At 43.1% G+C, this 21,508-nt stretch overlaps 1 protein-coding gene and 1 long non-coding RNA gene across 3 annotated transcripts in view; one reads left to right on the top strand and one right to left on the bottom strand.

The window, feature by feature from the left end:
• LOC139027703 (uncharacterized) overlaps window positions 1-6,973 on the bottom strand; it is a 40,787-nt gene extending 33,814 nt beyond the window's left edge. Inside the window, exons 1-2 of the long non-coding RNA XR_011479829.1 lie at window positions 6,891-6,973; window positions 6,448-6,557 (exon numbers count right to left, since the gene is read on the bottom strand). This is a non-coding gene — a long non-coding RNA (uncharacterized lncRNA). The remainder of the gene's footprint in view (window positions 1-6,447; window positions 6,558-6,890) is intronic.
• A 128-nt stretch (window positions 6,974-7,101) lies between these two features.
• Window positions 7,102-21,508, top strand: part of LOC111963988 (ephrin-A5) — a 50,849-nt gene continuing 36,442 nt past the window's right edge. For both annotated transcript variants that reach the window (XM_023987613.1, XM_023987612.2), the window contains exon 1: window positions 7,102-8,216. In XM_023987613.1, the coding sequence (XP_023843381.1) occupies window positions 8,092-8,216 (125 nt within the window). In that variant the 5' untranslated portion in view covers window positions 7,102-8,091. The remainder of the gene's footprint in view (window positions 8,217-21,508) is intronic.

The following is a 21,508-nucleotide window of genomic DNA, read 5'->3' as shown; positions in this document are numbered from 1 at the left end:
ACATAATATAGAACATTAATAGACAAGAACAGATCAAGGACGGAACTTCAGCTTGCTGAATCTAAATCACCCTGCCTCCTTGCATCTCATATACTCTCTCCGTCTCCCTATCTCTCTCTCTCTCTATTTCTCTCTCGCTATCTCTATCTTGAGGGATAATGGCGCCGGAGGTGATGGCTGCCGTTTTACGGGCTCCTAACCAACTGTGCTATTTTGTGTGTTTTTTCGCATTGTTTGTAACCTATTTTGTACATAATGTTGCTGCTACACTCTCTTATGACCGAAAAGAGCTTCTGGATATCAGGACAGCAATTACTCACCTCGAACTGGAGAAATATATATATTTTTTAATATATATATTTTTAACGAGATATACTGCTTCTCTGAGACCAGGCCCAAATCCCTGTCATTCACTTGAAGAAAAGACAACAATACAGGGGGCAGAGTTCGGGGTGCCTTGTGAGAATTCGTCGGCGAGTGGACAACCCACCTCTATCGTCTGTTCAATTGGCCAACAAACAATCACTGGAGAATAAACTGGATGATCTCCGTTGAAGACTATACCACCAACGGGACATAAAAAATTGTAATATCTTATGTTTCACTGAGTCGTGGCTAAACGACGATACCGATAATATACAGTTGGCTGGGTTTTCCGTGCATCGGCAGGACAAAACAGCTATGTCTAGTAAGACGAGGGGTGGGGGTGTGTGTCTATTTGTCAATAACAGCTGGTGCGTGATGTCTAATATTAAGGAAGTCTCTAGGTATTGCTTGCTTGAGATAGAGTACCTCATGTTAAGCTGTAGACCACACTATCTACCAAGGGAGTTTTCATCTATATTTTTCGGAGCTGTCTATTTGCCACCACAAACTGATGCTTGCTGTCTGACCGCTCTCAACGAGCTGTATAAGGCCATAAGCAAACAAGTTAATGCTCATCTAGAAGCGGCGCTCCTTGTGGCCGGGAACTTTAATGCAGGCAAACTTAAATCCGTTTCACCTCATTTCTACCAGCATGTCACATGTGCAACCAGAGGGAAAAAACTAGACCACCTTCACTCCACAACAGAGACGCATGCAAAGCTCTCCCTCGCCCTCCATTTGGCAAATCTAACCATAATTATATCCTTTTGATTCCTGCTTACAAGCTAAAACTAAAGCAGGAAGTACCAGTGACTCGCGAAATACGGAAGTGGTCATATGATGTGGATGCTACACTACAGGACTGTTTTGCTAGCACAGACTGGAATATGTTCCGGGATTCATCCAATGCCATTGAGAACTATACCACCTCAGTCACTGGATTCATCAATAAGTGCATCGACGACGTCGTCCCCACAGTGACCGTATGTACATATCCCAACCAGAAGCCATGGATTACAGGCAACATCTGCACCGAGCTAAAGGCCAGAGCTGCCGCTTTCAAGGAACAGGACACTAATCCGACGTGCTTATAAAAACTCCCGCTATGCCCTCAAACGAACCATCAAACATGCAAAGCCTCAATACAGGACTAAGATTGAATCCTTCTACATCGGCTTTGATGCTCATCGGATGTGGCAGGGCTTGCCAACTATTACGGACTACAAAGGGATAGCCAGCCACGAGCTGCCCAGTGACGTGAGCCTACCAGACAAGCTAAATGCCTTTTATGCTCGCTTCGAGGCAAGCAACATTGAAGCATGCATGAGCGCACCAGCTGTTCCGGACGACTGTGTGATCACACTCTCCGTAGCCGATGTGAGCAAGACCTTTAAACAGGTCAACATTCACAAGGCCGCGGGTCAGATGGATTACCAGGACGTGTACTCAGAGCATGCGTGGACCAACTGGCAAGTGTCTTCACTGACATTTTCAACCTCTTCCTGATCAAGTCTGTAATACCTACATGTTTCAAGCAGACCACCAGTATCCCTGTGCCCAAGAAAGTGAATGTAGCCTGCGTTGAAAGGCTGGTTATGGCTCACATCAGCACCATCATCCCGGAAACCTATAGATCCACTCCAATTCATATACTACCGCAACAGATCCAGAGATGATGCAATCTCAATCGCACTCCATACTGCCCTTTCCCACCTGGACAAAAGGAACACCTATGTGAGAATGCTGTTCATTGACTACAGCTCAGCGTTCAACACCATAGTGCTCACAAAGCTTATCACTAAGCTAAGGACCCTGGGACTAAACACCTCCTTCTGCAACTGGATCCTGGACTTCCTGACGGTCTGCCCCCAGGTGGTAAGAATAGGCAACAACACATCTGCCACACTGATCCTCAACACGGGGTCCCCTCAGGGGTGCGGGATTAGCCCCTTCCTGTACCACCTGTTCACCCACGACTGCTTGGCCACGCACGTCTCCAACACCATCATTAAGTTTGCTGACGACACAACAGTGGTAGGCCTGATCACCGACAACAATGAGACAGCCTATAGGGAGGAGGTCAGAGACCTGGCAGTGTGGTGTCAGGACAACAACCTCTCCCTCAACGTGAGCAAGACAAAAGAGATGATCGTGGACTACAGGAAAAGGAGGGCCGAATACACCCCCATTCACATCGACGGGGCTGTAGTGGAGCGGGTCGAGAGTTTGAAGTTCTTTGATGTCCACATCACCAACAAACTATCATGGTCCAAACACACCAAGACAGTCGTGAAGAGGGCACGTCAACACCTTTTCCCCCTCAGGAGACTGAAAAGATTTGGCATGGGTCCCCAGACCTTCAAAAAGTTATACAGCTGCACCATCGAAAGCATCCTGACTGGTTGCATCACAGACTGGTATGGCAATTCCTCGGCATCCGACCGCAAGGCGCTACAGAGGGTAGTGCGTATGGCCCAGTATATCACTGGGGCCAAACTTCCCCCCATCCGGGACCTACATACTAAGCAGTGTCAGAGGAAGGCCCAAACATTTTTCAAGGCTCCAGTCACCCAAGTCATAGACTGTTCTCTCTGCTATCGCACGGCAAGAGGTACCGGAGCGCCAAGTCTAGGTTTAAAAGGCTCCTTAACATCTTCTACCCTCAAGCCATAAGACTGCTGAACAATTAATCAAATGGCCAGCCGGACTATTTACACTTTGTTTTTACCCTGCTGCTACTCGCTGTTTATTATGTACGCATAGTCACTTTACCCTACCTACAGGTACAAATTACCTTGACTAACCTGTACCCCCGCACCTTGACTCGGTACCGGTACCCCCTGTATATAGCCTCGTTATTGTTATTTGATTGTGTTACTTTTTATTTCATTTTTTACTTTTTATTTATTTAGTTTATTTTTATTTATTTATTTAGTAAATATTTTCTTAACTCTATTTCTTGAACTGCATTGTTTGATTTTGTCTCTCTATCCATCTCTTTCTGAACTTATGTTACTCTACCACTTTTCGGCATCGCTCTTTTATTAGGAGCTATCCTTCACCTTAGCTCTGTTATAGTCTTGTATTAGCAGAGTGGCCAGCTGGAATGGGTCACAGTGGACTTTTAGACAGAGGAATGACGGGGAGAGACAGAGAAATAAACCGCTCCACCGAGGGAGAGATAAACATTTACTTTTCTATGAGGAGTTAGCATTAGCATGACATGCGGTCAAAGAGGATAGAGGGGGGAGAGAAAGAAAGGAAGAGAAAGACATTTCCATTCATCATTCAGTTTCTAGCATAGATCATAACAGCATCCTTTCTAATCACTCTCCAGGTGTTAGCCAGGCCAGAACAACCAGCAGTAAACCAAACTCAGGATAAAGCACCCCTATGCTGTGTCTTACATCTTCCATACCCACTAAATTGTGAACAGGTAGTTGACTCTCAGTGAATCCATAACCATTACAGTGGAGATTATCAGATGTGTAGGGGGAATCTGGTTTCACACACAGCTACAATGTGATTACTGCCTTATTATCCCTTGCTAACGGAATAGGACTCTAGGGGCATTATGAGTGTGTTATAACACAAACACAGTGACGGTTTGATGCCAATGGGTTATGAGAAATATGAATAACCCATAGGGAAAAAAAGGGATAAACAAGCCATTTTCCCATCACTGCTTTTTGCGTGCAATTTCTTGTTCATTTGTGCACGGCAGATCCAATCCCCTCCTTCTCCTTCTGTATGTGTGTGATATGTAGCTCATATGTGGAGGCAGATAGAGATTATATTTCCTTATGTGTGACAGAGGCAGCCGCGCAAGGCCATGAGAAAGAGGGCACATTAGAATGCGGCGCTGTGTATCGCGCCGCCACACACTGCGGCTCTACTGACCCTAATTCATAATGACTCCATTGTCTCTCGTGACATGGATGTATATGGTGCATGAATGAAGTAGGACAGGCGCTTTAGCTGGGGAGATGGTGAGGTGATTAAGGCTCATGGATTAGTCTGCTTGGGTGAGAGACTGGGCCTGTTGGTGACCAGCTCACACACATCACACATAGCCAGATTGGCCACCCAAACAAACACAGTGTGAGACTGAGTTAAACACAACCAAAGGAACATATTACACTAATTGTCCTGTGTGATTATGCTAATGCTTTCTTTTCTACATACAAAACTAGGTTCTCAGATTTCATCAATATAATTGCCTTTTCTATGTGTATTTGTATGCAACGCAGGCTATTTGTTCTGCAAAAATATAGTGTTTACTGTATTACTAAGCAACAGATGTCTTCGGGATCTCAGCCTTGGAAAGTGTGTCGCTATGCGAAGAGCCAAGTTCAATTCCAAACCACTGGATGGTTGAACTTAGTAAGGTACTCAGGAGTTGGCGACTGTTTTGAGCAAATGTTAGGGTTAGGAATGTTGAGATGTTCTGAATCTTGAATGATTCATGTTCTGGTTGAATATCCAGGGTTTAAGGTGAGGTTCCTCCGTGGTACTGTTATACTAGGGATTATCTTTGACGCACCAGACCCTCCTGTGTCTAGTACTGCCATCCTGTCTGCTCGATGGTATGTTAGCCTATACTTAAGTAATAATGCCCAAAAAGACAGTGTTTGGAGGATATATCCTCCAAAAACCATCTTCGAGGGCATTATCACTTTTAGACGGGTTAATGATTGACATATTTTCATTAAAAACTTTATTTTGATTAATTTATTCATACTATTTCATCCTTCCACAACATATAGTCCCGACACAAATCTAGGGTTGCTACCAAAGCCGGCTGGTCGTTCGTTCTATCGGTTCGGTTGCCGGAGATGCTACACAGTTGTTCAGTCTTTTTGTTCTGTATCTGTGGAAGCGACCTGGTCGTTCGTTCTAAATGTCTCATTGACATACTGGCTGGTAACGTTCTCACCCCTTGCTTGTTAGCTAGCCAACTACGGCCAATTTACAGTCAAGTCAAACCGTGCAGCCAGCATAACAACAGTAGCTGCATTTGCTTACGCTGTTTTCTAGTGACATTTATTTGTATACATCCATAACAATGAGCTAATAAGGCGCGATTTCACTTGCCATTGAAAATGTGCTCTCTCGTCAGGACACTGTTGTTCAGAGGAGTTAGCCAACAACACAGCTAACACAATCACTTCAAACTGAAGCTGGAAAGACTGCAACCTAGCTGCACTTTATTTCGTTTGACCTTTTTTAAATTGACATTTATTTGTATATATCCATAAAAATTATGCCAGCTGATTCACGATTTCGACTGGCTGAGAAACGCTGCCTGTCTGTCTCGGTCCAATTCCCGGCACGCTCATTACTATGGGACAGCTGGAGATCTAATTTGAATATTGAAACAATGTTGCAAATGTAAGAGAGACAGACAGCAAGGTTTGTACAAATCTCTGCTGTTGAAAACTAAATGCAAGTCAAAAAGAAATCTGAGATAATGTCTAGATGCTTATATATTGCAGATCAAGTTTATAACTTACTGGGCTGTGCTGATGAGACAGTGGATTGCGCAGTCAGATGGAACAGAGTAAATAGGCATTTTAACGTCATAGATTTAGCCGGTGGTCATTTGTGGATTATAAATTGGGTGGGTCGAGCCCTGAATGCTGATTGGTTGACAGCAGTGGTATATCAGACCGTAAACCACGGGTATGACAAAGCATTCATTTTTACTGCTCTAATTACGTTGGTAACCAGTTTATAATATCAATAAGGCATCTCAGGGGTTTGTGGTATATGGCCATGATACCACGACTAAGGGCTGTGTCCAGGCACTCTGCGATGCGTTGTGCATAAGAACAGCCCTTAGCAGTGGTATATTGGCCATATACCACCCCCCCCCCCCACCCCCCCCCTGCCCTAGACCCCCCCCATGTTAAATAACCAATAAAAACCCTAACAATTGGCCCTAACACATGCCTATGATGTTAATCCTAAAATAATCATATTGATTACAAATATAGAAAACATAACACATTACCTAATATTTAATCGAATTACTTTCTTTTAAAGCCTACCGGGAGCCTTCTAATAAGCGATTCTCCTTACCTCCACTGTGGGGCGCCAAGAAACATTGGAAGGCTACTGCGTAAAGCATGGTATGAGCAAAAACCGACACGGCGCATCAGTCTGTAGCCAAGCCTACAAGACAGCAAACCCTACAAGACAGGGTAGAACAGTTAGAAATTGCCTTTGCCCAATGTTTGAATGTTGAATACATTGACAAAAACTAGGAAATAATGCAGAGTGCCACATACATGTCACATACATGTCACTTTATTCACATGTTTAACTGCTAAAGGTGTAGTAAATTAACAATTTGAGCTCAATGGATGATATAAAATACAGTAGCGGGCAATACGACTCAGTGGTTAGTTGCAGCATAAGTTTCCACAATGCTGTATAATAAAAAACATAGTTATTTCAAAACACTTGTATGTGTGGGTAAAGACAGCATCAACCTGCGTGAAAGGTGTAAACCTGTAACCAACCTGCGGAGCTGGTATCACATCTTTATCATCTCGTTTAGGGGCCATGGCCCTCGTGCCCAGTAGGTCTACTTTGTGAAATAAATTATCTGTCGCTTGAGGAAGCACTGAAGCAGATACACCTCCTCAGGAGGAGGGATGTTGTTTTTGTAAGCGAAACGCCCATCATTCAAAATGCAAACCAATGAGACTGTGCGTGAGCCTGAAACTGTACCCGCGCTGGCACAGTGGGGGATCATGCATAGCCGAGCGAGCGCTGCTCTGACATGGGTTGATTTCTTCATGCTGAACTACACGACTTTCCACCGCTCCTGCTTATATTTGCCTCGTTTCAAGCGACACTTAGAAGTATTTGTGTCCATGCTAAGGATTTTATTAACACATTTTTTGCCACGGCACATTTGAACGACTCCGGTTCAAGGAAAGAGCTGCTCCTAGTTCTTCAGCGGCTCTTCAGCCGTGACAATACAGCGACAGCGACAGCGCCGAAGACACGGACACAGATCCGAGCGAGTACAGCGTCAAGGAAGATTTGGCACTGTCTGTAGCCGGCTGGTTCTGTGGAGTTAATTATTATTCAAATGTTATAGAAACATTTCATAGCATATTCATGCATGGACCACGCTGTTATTAACTTGAAAATCAACAATTCAACGCTGCGTAGGCCTATAGTTACAGAAACTATTGGTGCCCAAAGAAGAGTTGATCCGAGAGAATAATTATTCATTTGTGTAGGCTGCTGTAGACCGACTGCAGGAGAAAACTATTATAAAGCTAAAAATTCATGTTTATAATAGCTGTGACATCCCACATCTTTTGCGGTTGAAGAGGATGCGCTTGTTGCTATGAATACACGACAAGAACATTGACTGAAATAGTATGTCTTTTAAACGGATCATCAACTAATTAATAATCAAGACATTTACCCACCAATTGCAATACTTTTGTATTCCACAAAATGGCAGTGCTTTTTTTTAATGAATGAAAAAACTTTTTACAAATATCAATTCAAGCCTCAGCACAATAACTGCCTTGTGTAATAATCCAATCAATGCGTTATACTCGAGCAGTCAACTAAGACATAAGGCAATTATAATTTAAAAGCCTTCAGATGTGAATCTAATTTCACTCTGTTAATTTGAAGAATTCTACCGCGCCAGACGCTGCATCGAGAGGGACCTTGACGTGTCCAAGTTCGGGAGCCATGCCGCAGGTGGAAATGATCCTATGCGTTTCGCTGGTGTTATGGACGTGTGTCTACGGCCAAGAGCCGGCCTCCAAGGTGGTGTCCGACCGCTATGCGGTCTACTGGAACCGGACCAACCCCAGGTGAGTCTCGTGCGTAACCGCAATGTGTGTCAGGGATGGGCCACGGTCACAAACTTCATGCGGGATCAACTTCATTGATGACATTGGTTGGAGGTGGATGGCCCGTAGACCATATGATATTTGTTACAATGTGAATTTGAAATATTCTGCCCTACTATGCTGACCATGATTCATTGACCAATAGTCACTTGTTTATAGCCTAAATATACATTTTATTGATGCACTTCGGCAATCATTTACAAAGACGAACGTGTATGTTGCGTGACATATATCTTATCTACCTCTCATCAATAAGTTTGTTATATCCTATACTGTAAATACACCAGAATGATTATGAATATTATCCTGGTTCTGCTGGATGCGTCCACAGATCTGTTGCCGCGAAAGGCTTTCATTTTAGGTAGGCTTATAATTGAACTAATGGGAAATGATGTGGCTTATCTCTCGAGTGAGGGAAATCGGGTGTTAGTTTGATCATTTAAAATATTCTGTGTGTGAGTCGGATTCTTAACACGTTCACTTTTACTGATTCGGCAGTAGGACAATTATTCTGTAGCAGCAGTAGCTATTGATTTCTGTTAGAATTGGCTACGAATGTATCCAAGTGTCTGTTCAACACATCTAAAATGTTGCCTTGAATAAGATTCAATATTATCTGCCAGTTTTATTTGAAAAAATGATAAGGCGTTTACATATGACGCACAACAAAATCCCACAACACTTGTGCCTGCTTATAACATGTTAAAGCCCTTCCTTATGGTTGTACAATAAAATACAAGAAATATTCAGTTAGGTTTCCACCTGCCGTTTGTATTTTATTGTAATTGGTCAAAGTTGCCAATTAGTGTGGTCACAAGGGTAAAGCAATGGCTGTAATTACCCACTGTAATGGAATGGTCAGATGTGACTGCTATTTGACAGAGATGCTAATTGTGCAATACTATTCTCAAGTAGCCTACAGCTTTGAGTTGACTCCCCAGGTGACTAACTGTTATTCACACTGGATGGCTTGATTCTCAGAAAATAGTTTGTAGTATGAGTGTACCACTTCGTGTCATGCATAACATATCACCTTTGTACCTTATCAGGTTTTTCCTGACATTTACAGTTTCGGAATGACTCCTCAACATTTATGCTTAGGGAGAAGAAACTGGTCCGTTGGGGTGATTTGCTTTGCACGGAATCAACAGATGATGCTGTACTTGTTTGTCTTTTTGTGGTAACCCTGAGGCAAAGTGTGTGCAATGAGCTAGTTAGGAGAAGAAAGAGAACGGTTGAGATATTAACGCAAATATGGTGGCATCAAAGGCAAGGCTCTCTGCCTCTTTTCCTGGAACATATAACATCTTTGATGCACTCCCATAGTGTCATCAGCTCATTCCAACAGCTCCTGCCTAAAAAAATATATATTTCCAGCTTCCCAAGTCCTACTCCTCCAAAGCCAAGCCCCCCGTCCCTGCTCCCCTGCCCCCCAACCACATGCTGGGGCAGACAATGAGGGTAACACAGAGAGGTATTTCAGCAGTGCCCAGGCCCAGTGTGGTGCATGCTCCTGTGAGAGACACACACATGCTGAGGTCACACACTCTGTGGTAACCAAGCAGGCCCTGGGTTAACCATCACAGAGCAGCACAGAGGGGACTGTAGTCAGGGTTAAGCCCGGGGCAGAGCCTGCCTCTTCTCTGAGGCTCTGCGACGGCCATGCAACGGCACCCTGCCTGGGTTTTGTCTGAGGAGAATAGGGCTCCTCGAGTAAATAAATGACTAACTCTAAATTGACTCTCTTTTTCTCATTCAGGGGCCTAATCCAAACCCAACCCACTGTATAATGTAACCATGCACCATGCTAAGACTCAGGGGCCCCTGGCCCTGCCGTTTAATATAACCATGCTCTGTGTTAGACCTTGGACCCATGGCCCCTGCTGGGTAATGTAACTATACTCGGCCATCAGAGCCCGAAGCCTGCTGGGGTATAGTCACAACTTCCAGATGAGGCTTTTTTCCTGACCACAGTAGAAAAGCGGCACCCAACGCAGCAGCCCTGCAGTCCTGCAGTCCATACTCAGCCATTCATGAAATCCCTTACAGGGACTCTGAAATTGAAATGGGAAGTGACTCGTGAAAAATGTAAATGGTGAAGACATTTTCTATTGTTTAAAACTCATGTAGGTTGATGGTGTCATGTTTGTTGCGCACTTAATAAATGTTGCTCCTATTTCCCTCCCAATATCTCTCAAGAAAAACCTCTCAGCATTCTGACGCACTTTGTTGATACACTCCAACAGTGGGAATCAAAAGCAGTGGAACAGTAGTGTAACTATGATAAGGATTCAGTCATGCTCGGAGGTACAAATGCCTCAATCAGTGACAGTGAGGCGCTCAAGTCATTATAATCGCCTTAATTAAAAGAAAATGAAGTGCTTGTTGAGGAGACATAACATTTCTGAGCTACAATGGATATAGGGTCGTTCCATTTGATTTCAATCCGCTTTTGACCGCATCCCTTTTGATTTGAATGAAACTTTCAATACTTGCCCATGGTAAAAGTTGTAAGAAAGTGACTTTTTGGAGACACAGATTCTCAAAGTTGACAGGTTTTGCGTACCCCACCATGCCATAAGACATCACTGGAAAATATTGAAGGTTCAGTTTAAAACAATTTAACAGCTTACAAACAGGGTTGTCAAAAAATGTAATCATTTGTTGAATTAAAAATAAATCAATAATTATTATTACCTTTTTGACATTTAATGTCAATGATCTAAAAACGTGTCAACTCCGATTATTTACATTTTCACATATGTTGTACCTTAAAACCTAATTTGCATAATCTGAAGTGCATGCATTGTGCCCGCCATCAGTTGAGACTCAGCATACTCTTGAATACAGGGCGGGTGTCATTTCAATCATAGAAATATAATTCATAGAATGGACCTATCCCTTCAGACCACTGATGGTGGGCACAGCACAAATACCTCAGATTATGTAAAATAGGGTCTAAACTACATGTGCGGAAATGAAAAAAATCGTTGTTGCCCGCGGTTTCAGATAATTGACGTTTAAGGCTAAAAAAGTAAAAAAATATATATAATCACAAAATTATGGAATAGTTTGACAACTGTTTTTGTGAGCGTTTAAATGCTATCAAACTCAACCGTTTATCTTTTCCAGTGATTAAGACATGGATGTCTCATGGTATGGTGGGGTATGAAAATGGGTCAACTTTGGGCACCTATATCTCCTGAATGTTTTGGCATTCAGGTCCAAAAAGTAACTTTCTGACCACTTCTACCATGGTCAAATATGTATGGAAAGTTTCATTCAAATCAAAAGGGGTGCAGTCAAAAAGTGATTGAAATAAAATGGAATGACCCTATATTATAATGAGTCAGAGTGTTTTGTTTGACTTGTTCGTGACAAATTTTAAGAGAGCATCATTTTTAAGTGCCCGTCTTATAAGAATGTGCTATATTGGTAGTAATTAGCTATAGAAATTGCTCGGCCACAAAATAAAATGTCTTGTAAAGATTGGAGGAGAAGGGCTGTGGTATCTTTGGATGGCTGTTGGTTAACATACATGCGTGAATGATTGTGTAAACACGGTGGAGGGGCTAGTCATGCATTTTCTTCAGTAATACTGTGTTAACACATGTGTAATTAAAAACACAATTTGTAAGTAAAGTTAACGATTAGATAATTGCCCATTGATGAGTTAGCATTAGAGAAATCCCCACCGGACTGTATTTAGTTTGATAGTTGCTTAATTAAAAGCGTCAGGCTCCATATGGGACACATGCAACCATTGCTGTGGCAAGGTGTTTATTTGTTGCTAATAGGTGGGATCAGTGGAGAATCAGGGCTGAGTTCCGTCCCTAATCTTCCTGCTGTTTGTGTCACCGATGCCATGGAAACTGATACTCTTCCTCATCAAAGAGGCTCATTGGGTGGGACTAACGACCTGACAGCTGGGGAGAGGGATTTCAGCATTCTACAAGAGCACTGTCACCCTAGGGACTGCAGTTTAAGCTTCGTTAATGCCCCTCAAATCTTTCTACAACAGATGTGACATATTTATCGAAGACAATCAAACTACTTTTTCGTCTGTCTTGCGGCCCACTACTTTGGTATACTATGATTTGGTTCTGCAGTCCATGTGAGGACACCTTAGAAATGTGAAAATGATTCAGTGGCTTCTCTTTCCACCTTATAACATCCTTTCCCTTACAGATACAGATAGTTCTCCTCTCAGCGAAATGACCTTGGCTGTTTGCTTTCTCTGTTCTGGCAACATTTTTAATCTCCACTTAAGAAACAATACACCACTTTCCAGTTTGTGACAAGTTGATGTTGTGATAGTTTCCCAGTGGCATTGTGAGTTGCTCCGTTTGCATTTTTCAGTGTTTACCTTTGTTTTCCCCCTCAGCCTTTTCCCGGCTCCCTGCTGCTGGGTTCCGCTTGGTTACAAAACGGAAACAAAAAGCAGCCACGTCCAAATATTGACTGGGTCTCAGGACCGCAACCCTCTCCCAGCCCCAGCCCAGACCGCGTGAAAGGACACTATTGTTCCTATCGTACTCAGCGGCCCCATAGCCGTCTTTAAACGATGCATGCTCTTAAAGCGAGATAGGCATATAGGGAGAGTTGGAGGAGAGGGGAGTGGGAGAGTAGAGTTGTGGCAGGCTCTTGTGAGGGTGAGTACGTAAGGAGGCGAAGGGGAAGGGGCACACAACGGGAGCGAGACACAGTCACAGAGGTAACAGAAGCTCCCAGAGATGGGACACAGGGTTACCCGGGGAAATAGTGGCCATGCCATGGGCCCCCTGCATGAGGTCAAAACCTGTATTTCCACACCCGCCCTTAATTAGCCTGTGGATGGAGCCGCATGTGTTGCAGCCATCTTCTCAGGGAACTCTTGGCGTCAGAGAGTGAGGTGATTTGTCCTGGCCCTCTCTGAAGGGGATAATAGTCCTGTGGAGAAAGCAGCCTGTCCCACTGCTCTGTGACCCTGCACACAGAGAAAGGTGCCTTGGCCCTGTCATTCTCTTCAAACTAACAAGGCTGCCACTGCTTGACTAACGGGGACTAAAAAGAGGAGGGTGTTTTAAGTGGGTGTCTTGTTGGTGAACATTTATTGTGTTAACTGTGTGTAAGTAGGGATTTCTCTGTTACCTTACAGGAATACTCAATATTCAGAGCACCACACAATTAATCCCTTTTTGGATAGAAAGCCTTTGCCATGCTGTTTCTGTTAAACTTTGTGCAGATCACATTCTCAGCAACTTCCGTAAACTTGTTTTCAGTCAATTTTCCGATCGGTGGTATAGCTCGGCAAGTCGGCATCTGTCATTTAATATGCGCGGGCCAGTCAGTGGATTAGAGCCAACCCTCCAGCCCCTAATCTCCAAGTCTCACTTCAGCGCTCCCAAGGTTCATTTTTCTGCTGTTTCTTAAGGTTTAAGTCTCGGCGGGGCTTTTTGTGTGCTGTTTAAATGTGAGTGGTGAAATGGCGTCCACTGTGTCTTTGTAGGCACCAGTGAGGGTATTAGCAGAGAGGCTCTAAGGGGCTTAAGAGGTCAGCCTCCCTTTGTGTGGAGACACAAAGCACTTCCTGTGGGACCCTTCACCCCGCTCTGTTCTTCCCCCAGAAAGCCAGGGCCTGCCTGACCATTCACATTAATCAGGCACAGCCCCTAATGACTGCAGTAAAGCCTCTGGAACTGCCGCTTGAAGGCCCTAAAGAGTCCCTAAAGCCTCCTGACAGACAGTGTAGTGGTGTGCTGGGAAGGCTTCTGTATTGACGGCCTCTCTGCAGTAGTGTGGTGAGTGGCTATCTGAGCTTCCTTTTACAGTACGCTTTTACAGTACGCTTTAGCAGAACAAGCCCACAATGAAAGAGGACTATGTACAGTAGGCCAAGGCCAAGGTAATGAAAATGGACTCCACAAACAGAATCCACCAAGAAAGTGTAGGGTCTGAACACTTTTTACTGCGGTGAGCTACAGTAACGTTGTGTTATCTACTGCATGCCCCCTACTGCAGAACGTTCTCTGAGGAAAGGAAATTAAGGATTCATTTTGCACTGCAGACTTTAAACGGATCAAGTAAATGGAGAAAACAAATTGTCTCAGTGCAAATCAGGGGAAAGATGGGCAGAGAGAGAGAAAAAGGCAGAAAGAGAATTGGAATGATCTCCTTTCCCTCTGTCGACCATAGCAGAGCTCTCTGCAGCTGGAGTGCTAGAGCAAGGGTGTCAAACTCATTTTGCCCAGGGCTGCGTTCGGTCTTCAATGTGTTATATTTCCTCACCGTCAAAAATATGTATAAAAAATGGTCCTCTATTCATCGTTTTTGGAACTTTTGATGCTCCCTGACTGTCTTTCATTCTGGTGATTATTAGCGAGCTGGCAATAACTGTATGGAACTGTATGTATGTAGATCCATTATCACTTCTAATGGATCTACATTTTATACTACCTCGTGGGCTCGATCTGGCCCGTATGTTTGACACCCCTGGCCTAAAGCCTGGTTATTTACAGAGGATTGGCTCGTCCTCTGTCTTTAGTAATTAGTCATGATTGCTGTTAGTAGTGCTCAGTCTGAGATAGCTCCAGAAGGGTGTGGTCATGACAGTTTGGCTGTTTTAGTGTTGCTAACTGGAATTCCACCAGTGCTACTCTCTGGTCTATGGCACACAGACCTGGCATGCTTGTGGCTCCCACCAGGCACATTGGCACAGGGAGCTGTGTTTTACAGACCTTAGTATATACTATTCCAAATGAATCCAAATTGGCCGGAAAGTATGCACGATATAAAACAAATGTGATTACAGCCAAGCATCCGTGTAATGCTTCTGGAACTTTATTTGGGTCAATGTGGCTTTTTAAATTAAATAAAAAGCAAATATCCCTCTCCAAGAGGCAACGTTTCTTCGTCTCATTGGTGACTAACTTTCAAGGTCTTTTTTTTTTTTTGGGGGGGGTGGGGAGATTAAGACATTTTGCTTCTACCGAATTTCTTCTGTGATTGCATCAGACTTACAGACAAGCAGGGTAGATGAAGTGTGTAGTATTATTTTTTCTCCCCATTGTATTTGCTGTTTAGATCATATTGAATTACTGATACACTCTGAAAACGAAATTGGCCTACATTTTTTAATGGTTGAATGTACTGTGCTCCTCTCTAATTAATTTGGTTCAAGTGAAGTAAATATTACTTTTGTCTGATGAAACTTTGTTTTATCTGATGAAAGCTCATTATTTTTCATAGCATGTTAAGAGAAGTCTTGTATTTTGGGTTAGCTTAGTGTATGCAATGATCTTTGGCATAGTTGTGGCATTTCAGGCACCCGTGGACAGATTAGGTAAAGGGCATTGATAATGTGATTTCTGAGTCAATAAAAAAAAGTGACATTTAGATATCTGGGAAGAACAGTGTTCTTTTCATGAACTTGATGTGACTTTGCAGGACCTTTAGTGTGGCTTTCTGGCCCATGGAGACAGAGTATTTCCTCCTGTTGGCTTTGAGCATGCTCAGTGCTTTGGAACCCATTAAATATTAAAAAGCTGTTTGCGATCTCACAGTAGAGCCTGGACAGCAAACCTTCACACGCAACCAGAAGAAATCCAGGTCAGGACCACCATGACTTTAATGCAGGGGTCGACATTTTGTCTCACTCCATAATACATACATGTTTTCTCACCCACCCCATGTTTCTTTGATGTTAAGAGACTTCGATGAAATCATTTGAGTTTATCATCACCCCAAGTTTAGCACTGTTGATTGAAATCTCAGACTGCTAGGATTTGTTCTGTCTTCGTAGGTGTCTCTCTCTCCTCTTTGCCTGACTCCCAGCTGTGTCTTGTGACAGCGAGGGAAGCAAAGACCGCCATTTCCCTCCAAATTCGACTCCATTTTCTTTTCAAGAAATAAAGTCGGTTGAGAATCCTGGGAGCCTTACTGAACAGGCTCCGCCCCTTGTTTAATTCAACATGAAGATCCTTAGGAGACAACAAACAGCTTTAGATATGATTAACCAACATTTTTTTGATTGCGATTTTAATGCATCTCTCCAAAAACATGTACAACGTTAGTTTAGAGTGAAAACAATGGTAGAAGCAACATAGTCATGGCTTGGCTGTGTTTGTGTCATAGCCATGTTGCGTTTGTGCCCTAGCTTAGCATAGCTGTATCTGTGCCGTGGTTGCCGGTGCCCTAGCTGAGCTGGCGGCCTGGCACCCGTATCACTCTTCACGGCAACACAGTGGGAACAAGCAGGCAGATGCTCGCAGGGCCCGGGCTGATGATCTCCCTTTATGTCTTGGCTCCGCCAGGTCCCTCAGTTATTCTAGTGCATAATTGATGGCGGAGTTAGAATAGCAGAAGTAATGCGATGAGAGGGTGCAGCCAGGCAGAGCGGGGGATCGCGTGCGTGCGGCTGCAAACATTGGAGGGGACGACGAGAGGACATCTGGAGTAACAGGTCCTCGTCCTCTGGTGTGTGGAGTTCGACACAGAATGTCACCCTCCCAGCCAATCACAGCTCAACATCTTCCCACCAATAAGACGTCTTCGCCGAAGCAGAATACTACGTTCCCCGTGAATCAGACAACCGACCGCAGTTAGCAGTCTGTAGTCTGCAGATGACGTGCTACGTTTTTCATAGGTTTTATTAGCCCTTTCTCATATTAAATTAAACTGAAATAGAGAATGAGTAGCATTACGCTTTTACATTACATTGATTATAATTGAAGTAATTTGGCATTTTACTGGTCATGTGAATGAGCCTGGATTGTGGTGTTTATGGGTACATTGCGTCACAAGGCATTGTCTCCACCATCTTTGTTCCTTTATCATGCATTAGATGTAGCAGAGATTGGCTGTGCTGGATCTCTAGTGACAGGGTGTATATCACACCTAGACAAGTCACTACAAAGAGACACTAATGGCCAAATAACCCTCCGTTGTCTATTAAACAAAGAGGCCAGGTCACAGATAACCTGTCCTGTCCCACTTCGAAGCAGTCGACTACCTTTCTCAACAAAAAACTGCAATAAAAGCTGCAGGACTTCCCCTGAAACCCATCTGAAATACCTGTGTTCCTGGTTACGATGCTGCGATCAGAGCTTGAAACCACTCAGTATCATTCCCAATAGTATTATAGTACTATGGGACAGACAAGAGGGACCAGATGTACTGGATAGATGTGAGACAATTACAACTGTATATATATATACTTTAAAAGTTAAATAAAAAAGAATGTAGTATTTTTTCAATGTAAGTCAGCCTAGTCGGCAATAAAATATATAAACGAAAATGCCTTAATTTTCAATTGATAAATTAACGTCTTTTTAAAAAATTTAAGAAATCCTTTAGTTGTTAGAAATAGATAACAATTTATTTTCCATCGTTATAACATTTGAATACGACCAACAGTCATCTAATAAAGTGATGATATTTTAGTTGTATTAATTAAAACCTAACATCTATTTCATGGAATCAATCTATCAGACCAAGCAATGTACTGTATCTTTATTACTATACATTTTAAGAATCAAGATTCTCAAGGGATTGAATATTATAGCAGCTTATTAGAGGAGAAAATATTTTTTATATTTCAGTTATAAACTCTGAGCCATGCTATGATTTGGCCAGTTACAGTATTCCATAATAACTCAATGGGCAGGTCCGTCTGGAGAAGAAATATTACCGCTCTGCTATAAAGACTTCCTAAGCAGTGAGCACACTCAAGGAACAAATAAAACATATTTATGAGCAGGACTTTATGATCTTAATGACCAAAGCCCCGGTCCTTTAAGTGCACTTCTGGGCAGAGATGTTTTAGGGCCAGACATGGAACAACCCAGGTAGAGATCATACAGAGGCACTACTAGTAATATTTACTAGAATTTATAGTTTTCATATGTTGGTTTTCATATGTTCATACTCACATGGTGACGAAACAGTCGTAAATTGTCACATATAATATTCTACTGCAATATCGGTGTTTTCACTCGCTTAGGGCATTTGTTTGTAGCCTATGTTTAAGAGCAAAAACTAAATCAAGGCATTCACTAAAGTGAAGCAAAAAAAAAAGGAAAAAATAAATGTTGGACTGTGCTAGCTATATTTCAACAATTATGCTCCAAAATTGAAGTACAATATTTCATTATAAAACAACGGATTTAGAAAAAATATAAAGACAACTTTTAAGCAAATAAATGAAATATCGCCAACTCTTTTTTAGATAGATAGATGAGAAATATATATTTTTTAAACTAAAAAACGAAACATTTTCATAAGTGTCTTGTGGTGGGTATAAATCAAATAAAATGTACAATGAACTTCTGACAAAATCGATCAAAAACGGGAAAATACAAAATAATTACATTTGAATTGTTTGAAATACAATCAAGTATTTTCATTTTGATCCTCGTGCTGAGTTAGTTATTTGATAAGTTAATAAGTTGTAAAGGCGGCCCTAACCATATTTTGTTTAATGAGTAAATAACAGAGTCAGGTGAATGGTGCTTTCTAGATATAATGGTTATTTATCTCTCAGTCTAAGAGAAAAGTGCAGTTTTATTTAGGAAGCTGGCATTTCAGTGCTTGGATGGACCTTTGATCCAACCATGGGTGTTTCGAGACGGCTTCCAAATCTGTCACTACTCCTCTGTTTCGCCTATTGGAGCATATCGAATGATTAAAGACGGGGGAAAAAGAGAATTGATTGAAAAAAAGCCACTGGTCTGTTAGGTGCTGAAGTCCTGTGACTGCTACTTTGGGCAATGCAGAAATTCTGTTAGTGAGGTCAGACACACGATACACAGGGGGCCAAAGAAGTGCACCAGCTAACACATCACACACGTTTAACAACCACCAACCAAGCTACCATAGTATGACGGAGGCAGGCTCATATGAAATTTTGCCCAGCAACATGATAGGAAATATGGTGGGCTGAGCTAATATTGCTGGTTACAATTCTCCTTTTCTATTGGTTAAAAAATTTACCGTGTGCAACTGGATTTTGCCCCAATTGTTTCTGGAAAACATAGAAATATCTGATAATTCTGATAAAACGTTTAGGTAAACTCAAGGCTTCATTTAATAGATCTATATCATTGTGTTAATCATTTTGGTGTTCAGTTTCAGCTGGCAGTGTGGCTCGCAGTGCTTGCCTGTGCTGGTCTAATGATCTCCTCCATTTGGTAGCTTTGTTCCTGTTATTTAAATCCCAGAGTATTTCGAATTACAAATCCTCTAGGCTAGTGTAAGGGATAGGAATTATGCAAATCGAAGCCCAAAGACAATGGAAGCGAGAGGTGTGATCAGTCAGAAACTCACCAATAAGGATTAAGCCAGAACCTGTGGCAACCAATGAGGCGTAGAGCAGCTGCGTTTTCATTGGGAGATCAGCACTGATAACCAAAAGTGTGGCAGATACACCATGTGGAAATCGTATTCCATCTGTACCCATGCCTAAAGGGAGGCCATTAATGCACTGTTGGATTTATGCTGTGTGGCAGTGCTAGTTTATTTTGGGGCATATAACCACTGAAAAGCACAGAGCAATCATTTTAAAACAGTATCCACAACATAGTGTCCATGCCACATAGTAACCACACACACACACACACACACACACACACACACACACACACACACACACACACACACCACCACAGTGCCTTCCCTAGCCCCAAAGACATCTGAAGTAAATGTGAGAAGGTTATAACCACCCGTCTCTCTCTCTCTGTTCCTCACTTTCTTTCTCTCTTACCCTTTGTCTCTCTCTCTTTGTTCCTCACTTTCTTTCTCTCTTACCCTTTTTCTTGAGAATGATTTATCTGTATCCCTGTCTCTCCACATCTCTCTCTCTGCTTTCTTTTTTCTGTCTCTCCCTCTCTAACCCCTCATTCTCCTCTCCCTCCCTCCCTGCCCTGGTGTCCAGACGTCTGTCACATATGCTGACTCCCAGTCCTGGGCTGATATCAGATATGAGGAGAGGGACTTCACAGCCTTTCACTCCTCTCCTTCCCCCACCCCTCAACCCTCCACCTCCGACCCAGCTGACTCCCCCATACTGGAACGGCTAGAGTTTACCTCTGATGTCATTTGCTCCCCACTTGGCGTGACCCCACAGGACTGATGCTATGCATCGTATCGTATGGATCTCTAGTAGGCGTTTTCCCAACTTGTATACCCGTACTCTTTCCTCTGCATCTGTTAATGGATGTGAATGTGTGATTGGATATGACCGCATATAGCAGATGCTTGTTTTTTTTATCAGTATCCAGGCTGTGTGTACAGCTTGATGTGCGGTACCACAGTAAGCAGCAGGGTGTGATGTTAACTGTTTGTGGGCCTCGTATTGTGCTCAGTGCTCATGGCTGTTACAGATGCTCTTCAGATGATTGTGTGGCACTGCATGATTTTAATTTGAAACCACACTCTGGCCCAGACAGACACTCTCATCTAATCTGGTGTGGAAATGAGTCTGCAGGCTGTGTGGAGACAGAGGTCTTAAAACACACACACACAGAACTGCCAAGCACATCATGCCATACATTACTTTATCCCCCTGTAAATAAGTGTTTTGACCAGAGTTTGTGATTAATGAACGTCGATAGCCGTGAATAAAGTGCAGTTTAAATGTTAACAGTGGCCTCATCTGTTTGTATTGCTCCACATGTAATACAATTCTCAGATCTGTAGTAGCCACATTATCTCTCCACATCCCTCACATCTAAGATGGAGAAATGCGCTTTGGCGTACCCCGACTCCCGGTCCCTCCCTACCAATGTTTTCCTGCAGCCTTTTGTTACGGTTCAGAATGGAGTTGACGCGTGTGAAAGCGAACGTGATATCCCCAGCCCAAAGGTTCATTATCCGCTGCTGTTCTCACGGGGAGATAGAAAAATCACTTCTTTGTGAAGAGGAGGAAAGAGCTTCCCTCTGACCTCATGGCTGTGGTGTAATGTCAGGGGGTTGAGGTTGGCTGCTGGGGTGTAGCCACACCCACTGGGCTGATGAACTGTGGAACCCTCCCATAGCCTGTCTTTCCCACTAGGGGAGAATCTCCGTTGCATACTCCTCAAGGCCTCTCTCCTCACCTCCTTCTCAAAACCAATTGGATGAGAAAGACAGAGGTCCCGCCCATACTAACCTCCTGCAATGGGTTTCGAGAAGGAAGTGAGGAGAGAGGACGCGAGAAGTATGCAATTGAGATTCTCCCCAGGATTACAGACGATAGCTAGGGCCCCTGCTGGAGAGACTTGGCTATGGAAACTTGCTGC

This window comes from Salvelinus sp. IW2-2015, linkage group LG5 (assembly GCF_002910315.2).
Source record: "Salvelinus sp. IW2-2015 linkage group LG5, ASM291031v2, whole genome shotgun sequence".
Classification (NCBI taxonomy): Eukaryota; Metazoa; Chordata; class Actinopteri; order Salmoniformes; family Salmonidae; genus Salvelinus; species Salvelinus sp. IW2-2015.
This window is presented reverse-complemented; position numbering and strand designations above follow the sequence as displayed.